Genomic DNA, 7972 nt, shown 5'->3' with positions numbered 1-7972 from the left:
ACTTAAATGAGCGGGCTATGCGGGCGGGCCGAGGCGCTAGAAAAATTAAAAGCAGAGGAGGAGAGGATATTTTACAAACTGGCATTATTCTCTCCACAGTTCATTCTTTAGGGAAATATTCGTTTTAAGATCAGTACTCGCATGCCTGTATGCCAAATATGAATTTAAAGGCCTAAGTATTAAATTGATGTCATTTGCAGTTTCCGAGAGAAGACTTTGATTAGGCAAGATGGGAAATTGAATATGGAGACATAAAACATATTCTAAGCTTTGTATAAAAAATTACCCTAACTTTTATCAGACACTTAATAAAATGAGATTATGATGTGATACTGTAAAAATAGTGGACGTCTCATCCGTGACGTCATCCATTGGTTTGTGGACTGCCGCTTTGTGGCCCCGAGTTTGGCGTGATTTCTATGGATGTGATTTGAAACTGGTGGTATGCAGATTTGCTTATATGGGTTTGCTGCTGCTTTGTCGCCACCGTGTGGACGAGATAGGAATAGCAGACGAGATGTTTTTGCTGTACAACACCCAGTTTATCTTTAATTTCACTTTTCTTTTATCAATTTTATTTTATCTAAACTTCCAAGCAATACTTTGAACATGTTATATTACATTATCTTCAAGTTATTTAAATACAGTTAAGGAAATAAAAGTGAAAAATGACGTTTTTTAATCTGAAGTAGCAGTACCACACTATAAATACTGCATTGAAAATGACAAAACATTCAGAATGTTAATTAAGTAAAGAACATAGCTATCAACAACAGAATGCACTTACAATATCAACAAAAAAAATTAATTGACGTCGTTGACGCATTAATGGTATTCCTGCAAGTATTACATTATTATATAGTCTTATTGATGCAATATGTGAGCATTGCTTTAATTTTGTTGGTCAACAAGCTAAGTTGGATTGCTATATAGGCCTACGGATGGGTAGTTTAATAATGCATACTATTTTTTTTTATGTAAAACATTTACAATTAATCAGCAAAGTAATATAGCCGTACAAATAAATGTAGTGGAGTAATATATTTAATGGAGTATACGCTAGTAGCCCTAGTAAATATTTTAGTAAGTAGGCTAGACATCTGTGTTGCACCGGCAATGTTTTGTTACAGTAAATATTTTACTTTACAGTATAAATGTATTTCCACCACCGCAAAACACCCAACACATAACTAAGGTACACTTCAATGAACTATTGCTTTTTCAAGGGCTAAGGGTGAAAATGACAGTGGAGGTCAATAATCATACGGAAATCATAGGTCTTTGGTGTCTTTGTTTTTCTCCGTCCTCGGTACTTTTCCATTAGACGCCCGAATGTAATATATAGCCGCTAGCGACAGCTAACCCAACGTAACAGCTAACGTTACGCTATTTGTTTTCTCGGCTCGAGATTTTCTTGCTAATAATCAGGACACTGAGGTTTAGTTAGTTTTGAAATTTAAATTAACTGTCATATATACATAATAAAGATAGTTTACTGCTAGTACTACTTTATCGTTATTTTAACTGTGGTCCCAGGTCAGGGCCAGTCAGTTTTCTTAGGTGAAGTTACAGTAGATCTTTCATAGCATCTTCTGCGTTAGCTTGTTAGCAGCAGTGTGAAGCTAGATATAAGATACTTTTAGGCTTAGCTGCAACCATGTCTTCCTCTTTCAAAATAAAAGTCGTGGTTTTTAGTTTGAGGGGAACATATTAGATTTGAACCGAGCATGTGTTAAACCAGGATGTCTGTGTTGCATTATTTTTGGTAGGCAGAACGCATTACTGGCTGATAATGCTGCTCACCTAAAATGCCACAAATTAAATGCAGAGGGACGAATTCTTTGTGCTTTAACAACAATATCTCTGTGCATATTGTGCGAATGAGTGTAGGCCTATTTCTGCAGAAATCTACTTAACATGAATTGTGATGCCAATAGAAATCAGGACAAGTAAGAAAACACATGGTTTGCTTTGGATTATTTTTTGACCTTGGAAATTGTAGTTGAACACAATAAAGGTGCACATCTTTTAACCTAATTTTATGGCCTTCATCGGAAATCTCAAGCCACTGATGAAGACCACAAAGTGCAGTTGAAAGCTTGGAAATAGCTAGCTAAAAACCCTGTATGCTGCTTCCAAATTGACAACTATGTAGCGGTGCCATACACACAACCTCACTGTGAACTGAAGTAATAGCACAGACAACCACACAAACAAAATTTTTTCTATGGACTTATGAGCATTGCAAGAATTTGGGAGCTCTATCAGTTTACATTTAAACATGTATGTTTTATAAGATGATTACAGTATTTTTAAAATTCAACTTATTATTATTATTATTATTATTATTATTATTAATGGGACTACTTTTAGGCCAAGAGTAAAAAAGGATTTAGTATTTCCTGACCGATATTCCTAGTAGTGTGAAGAAGAATTTTGAAAACAGCTTAGATCTTCGTGGTGGGAAATAAAATTAACAGTAATAATTCAACAAAAATCATACAATAGAACAATTAACTGAACAAACCAAATATAAAATATATAAAAATGCAAATAATAAACAGTACTAATATATATATATATATATATATATATATATATATATATATATATATATATATATATATATATATGAAACAGTTTTGTTGGTCAAAAACTTTAAAAGAATCTAGTGGACAGGGACCTTGAATTCATGATCTTACTTATTCTGAAAATGACTATATTAATTAAATATTATATATAAAACAATTAGGCCTATGTTAGGTTTATCAGAAGTTAAGTTTTAGATAGGCACTGATGATGCAATTGGTAATTTGTAATTCGACATCCTTTGTCATATCTGCACTGTGAATTTTCCTCATGTTATCTGCTTTTCTAATCGAAATGTACACTTTGAACTGTGTATGACATAATGCAAACATTTTCGATTCATCCGACCAATAGTTTGAAGTCAAATGGAAACGTGTAATCTTCAATGCGGGTGACTTGACTATTGTTTTTTGTACCAGCTCCCAACTCTCAAATCGATCATTAGCTTGCCGAGCATTGCAGAGAGCAGTCAGCCCGTCGTGTCTCTACCCGAGGCCGGATGGTAAAATCCAACCTCCAGCGGATCCTAAACAGTCATTGCTTTGCTCGCGAGAAAGAAGGAAAACAGCAATCTTTATCTACCATGGCGGATTTGAGTAATGCTATCTGTGACATGATCGGGAAGTAAGTTATTGATGAAAAATACTTCACCTAGCTGACTGCTAACCCGGATATGGGGGAGGGGTGGCTAAGCTAACTTAGCTTGCAGCCACAGAAAGCGGAAGTAAAACGCGTTTAGCTTTAAATGTACAATTTATATGTAATGCGCATATCACTCATGTACCAGCGTTACGCGTTGTGGTAGCCATGGTTAAATTGTCATGTTGAAATAAGATACGGGTATTAATTTGCTGACCCGAGAGACGACATGAGCAGCATTAGCTAATCTTAGCCATGAACCTCTTCGAACTTATGGTACGTCACTGTAGTCTGCTAGCTAACAGTTAGCATTATGCCTGTTATTTGAAATTTTTGAAAAAACACTGTTTTCTGGTATATATGTCACAGACCCATGTATCACATACATACATACATTGTTTAATGTGCTGTTATATACTGACAAGAAAAAATAGAAAGAAGGAATGGTCATTAACGTTTCCCGTCATCACATAACGTTAACGTAATAGGTTCCAAGCCTGTAACGTTAGCATTGTTAGGGCTATTTAATATTATTCAGGAGGGCTAGCGTTAGCCAGCTCTGTTTCCTATTATTGTCAGCAGCATTGACCATTTAAAAATTGAATGGCCGTAACGTCAAATGTTTAACATTGTAAATTTGTGGCCAACATTGCCTTTTAAAACAGTGTACGGATTCGCCAATTAAGACAACTTAACCTTAGCTCAGGTTCTTATAGTTATAACATTTGGCGGATCAAAAATAAAATGGGAGCGGGTTAAAAATATCCCCGTAAATTTCCGAAAAATCGTCAGGTGAGCACACGTTTCTGGCCACGTTGATCTCGTGATCTGACAACCGTGTCGGGTTGATTATTACGCTACTGACTCAGCAGCAGCTTCATGACGGCAGGACGACTGTACACGGTGATGCAGTGGTAACGTCACATGTAAATAAATATTAGCTATCACCGGACGGAGAGATTATTGTCGTTTTTTATGTTAAAGTCTTGTGTCCTATTCCACAATAGCCTTAGCACAACAAAGTGAAAACACAGCGGATGAACTTGGCTGTTTTAAATGAATTTACAGAAGGCCTTAAAAATGTATTATTTGAAGGGTTTACTTTATGTAGGCCATGTTGTATACACCAAGAGAGTCATCTAACATATGGATTTGTAACCCAGCTATTTAAAAAAAGCCATACTTTCAGGCTTCATGCAAGAAAGATACCCTGACTCTAAAGTGACTGCTCTTAATATAGAGTACTGTATTATTGTCATTCGTAGATAAAAGACAATTTGCAACAAATTTATTATAATCTTCAGTATCTTTTTCATTTTTCTCATAACAAATTCCAAATAATTACTGATTTCAACTACCTCTCTAACATGAGGATTTGATGCCTTTGTTATAATATGATGGTAAACAAAATATTTTTTTTTAACTTTTGGACTGTTATTTTAAAACATCCTCCTGGGCTGTCAGAAATTCAAAATAATCGGATAAATTAAAAATGCCAAAAATGAGAGTTAGTTGCAGCCCTAATTTTGGTTATCAGTTAGTTGTCAAGTCATTGTGTAAGCAAAAATGTCAAACATATCCTAGTTTCCTAATATCCTAACCTTCTCAGTTGTGAGGATTTTCTTTTTGTCTTATGATACAGTAAACAGTATCTTCATGGTTTGGACAAAACAAGCTTTTTATAATTTGTATGGGGGTCTGGGAGTTTGATGCGAAAAAATTTCACTATATTTAGGTGCTTGTATGTATGTGACAGATACATATTTTCAATGTTATGAGATCAGTTTATGTTCGTAGGAAAATCAGCCATTTGCATGGCTTTGTCAGCGCCTTTTTTTAATACCGTGTGTGTACGAAGTCACAAGATACAGTAGGTTTACCCAACAGATTGGGTTTGTAGCAGCAAATATTTTCAGTTGGTTGCTTCCCGCCGCATCCTGCTGCATAGCACACCGCTCTTTAAAAGGTTCTGGTAACAACTGTAAACATAGTGCCATTGTTATGAGCATCTGCAATTCAAGTCATTAGCATAATCTCAGAAGATGTATGGGCACTATATTCCACCACATGAAATTAAATTGCTTGGGGTGGCATCTAGCTCACCCAGTAAGAGCGTTTGCCCCATGTTGGCTGAGTCCTGCAGCGGCGCAGGGTTCAAATCCGACCTGCTGCCCTTTGCTGCGTGACATCCCCCATCTCTCTCCCCCTTTCATATTTATCCACTTTCAAATAAAGGGAAAAGCCCCCAAAAAATAATCTTAAAAAAAAAAAAATTAAATTGCTGCAATTCTTCTTGGCACACAACTGCGAAGTTGGTCAAAGCCTATATTTGTCTGGAGTCCCATGACAAGAGGTCATAGTTATATAAAATCCTTTGATACATGATGAATTACAGAAAACCTTTGTTATAATTGAATTGTTTCTGTTACAGTGTTTAATATTTCCACATTATGTCCTCCCCTTCCAGCCTGTCCCTGCACTGTAGTAGTACCCGCGGCCCGGGGCCTCTGTGGTGCTCCTGATGCCCCTCTCCCACCCCTGAAGATCCCAGGTGGGCGAGGGAATGGCACACGGGATCACACTCCTTCAGCGCGTCTACTCCACTCAGTAAGTCGAGACACACGCAGGTGCAGAAACAAGGGAAATCTGTGGGGGTTTTTTGCAAAAAGAAATGTCAAGAATGGGAGCTGGAACCATTTCCTGTCACCTGATCCAGTGTCATCTACGCTCGGCACGTCATTACATTTCCTTTAGAGTTCAGTTTATTTATACGCTCAGTTTCTCTGTTTGACCAGAGTAGCAGGCCCATGTGTGCATGTAATTATTTTGGTAGTTGTAGTAGTCGTAGATTATAATTGGACTATGCCATCTACACAATACGGACACATTTGTGTTTCCAGGATCGAAGGTTGACTGTAACGGAGGAGCCAGCAGGGAATGGTCGCCCTGGGATACTCCACTTCCTAAGTCGTCCCACCGTTACCAAGACAATACAGTGGGATGCTGTCCTAAGCAGCAGCGCGCTCTATGTTGAGATCCCTCTTGACCCTCTTCCTGAAGGCAGCAAGGAGAGGTGAGGCCAGATTGTTAGCAACAGGAGAGACCTCAAGTGGAGCAAAGCTTCAGGTCTTTACAATGGCACACTGTCAACAGACACTTTACATGAGAGTAAAACAAGTACAAATATTTAGTTTTTTTTAAAAGATGATGGGAAAGTGATTGGACTGTAGATTTTCAAGCCTTGATTACCTGTTAATCTAAATTTTTAGGCTGATATTATAGATTTAGGTTGTCTCACTTTCATCTGAGAGGAAGCCAAAGAAGAACATTTTAAATTATCATAATAACACATTTTTCTTACGGGGTATGCCTGTATGTGGAGAGGTAGTTTTCTATTTTCTAACCAAAGCTGCCCTCTGTCCTCCCTGCAGTTTTGCTGCTCTCCTGGAGTTTGCTGAAGAACATCTGAAAGTCGTTAGTGTGGTTGTCTGCTTTTACAAGAACAGAGATGATCGTGGTACGTTCTAACAGTCCTGTTTTTCTCAGCACACCTTTTTCACTCAGAACAACTTTGATAACATTCAATTATTTTGGCTTCTGTGTTGTGACTCGTACTGCATCTTAACATCTGTTGTACCGACCTTGTTCTTACAGCTAAACTGGTGCGTACATTCAGTTTCCTGGGCTTTGAGATTGTGAAACCGGGCCATGCCCTCGTCCCTCCTCGACCCGATGTATTCTTTATGGCCTACAGTTTTGAAAGGGACTTCTCGGACGAGGAGTAGCCCTCTGGACAGCCCCTCCACCCCCTGCTTACTTCCCCTTTTCTTCCCATTGTATGTTTGTCGATCCCGTCCCAGCTTACTCATATAAACCACCGTCTGTGGTAAACCCTGGCGGTAGCTCTCTGTATTCATTTCCCCCATGCTTTTTGTGTTCAAGGGAATATGTAAGATGTGCATCTCCTGTTTCCACCATCTATCTTTGTGTGTTTTATTATACTGCTTTCATTAAAGATCGGTGTTGTCACCTAAAAAAAGGAGGGAAACTTGTTTTTTCTGGACTTACTATCCTATTGCAGTTGTTATAACTAAGTTAGTTCTGGTATAATTTCCATTTCTTGTCGAGTCTGCTTTTATTGATATTTCTTTTTTATGATAGATTAAGGTGGAGGATTCTTCATTTCTTGAATGTACAATAAAAAGGTCATCAGGTTTACACTCGGGTACTCCAGCTTTTTTTGATTGGCTAAATAATGACTTTAAATTTGTCTTTTTTTTTTTTTTTTCTATCTGAATTGAATTGAATTACAAATGCATTTCAGTTGGACCAGTTTTATTTTGTAGGACTAACATCTTAAAAGTAATTTTTGAAACATTACTTTTGAGTGAAAGCCCCAATAATTGGTACTTCATAGCTGAATACTGAATTTAAAGTATGAATGCTGTTGCATGTGTCTGATGTAGGTGCTTCAGTTTCAAGTTAAAGATCTTAGATGAGTGTATTGGTACAACACGAGGAAAGTGGAATAATCCAAAATGCTTTTGCTTCTTTCTGCCATGTATATCTGACATTATTGTGTTTTTGTTTGGGAGGTTGAAAAAAATGCTGTGATTGTGTGACCAATTGGATATTTTTTTTTCTTAGCATTCCTTTTTTTCATGGTTGTGAGTTGGTTGTTCACCTACATAGTGGTACTTGTTGTGCTTCTGTGATAATAAAACAGACAAAAACTCCCTTGTCT

The 7972-nt window shown here is 37.3% G+C and overlaps 1 protein-coding gene across 1 annotated transcript; it reads left to right on the top strand.

The window, feature by feature from the left end:
* Positions 1–2997: 2997 nt before the first annotated feature.
* oaz1b (ornithine decarboxylase antizyme 1b) lies at positions 2998–7964 on the top strand. Its single transcript, XM_028602416.1, is given in 6 exon segments — positions 2998–3213; positions 5696–5747; positions 5749–5835; positions 6129–6301; positions 6660–6745; positions 6883–7964. Coding segments are annotated over 6 exon segments (654 nt in total). The 5' UTR covers positions 2998–3088; the 3' UTR covers positions 7014–7964.
* Positions 7965–7972: the final 8 nt, after the last annotated feature.

The sequence above is a fragment of the Perca flavescens genome, chromosome 16 (genome assembly GCF_004354835.1).
Source record: "Perca flavescens isolate YP-PL-M2 chromosome 16, PFLA_1.0, whole genome shotgun sequence".
Classification (NCBI taxonomy): domain Eukaryota; kingdom Metazoa; phylum Chordata; class Actinopteri; order Perciformes; family Percidae; genus Perca; species Perca flavescens.
This window is presented reverse-complemented; position numbering and strand designations above follow the sequence as displayed.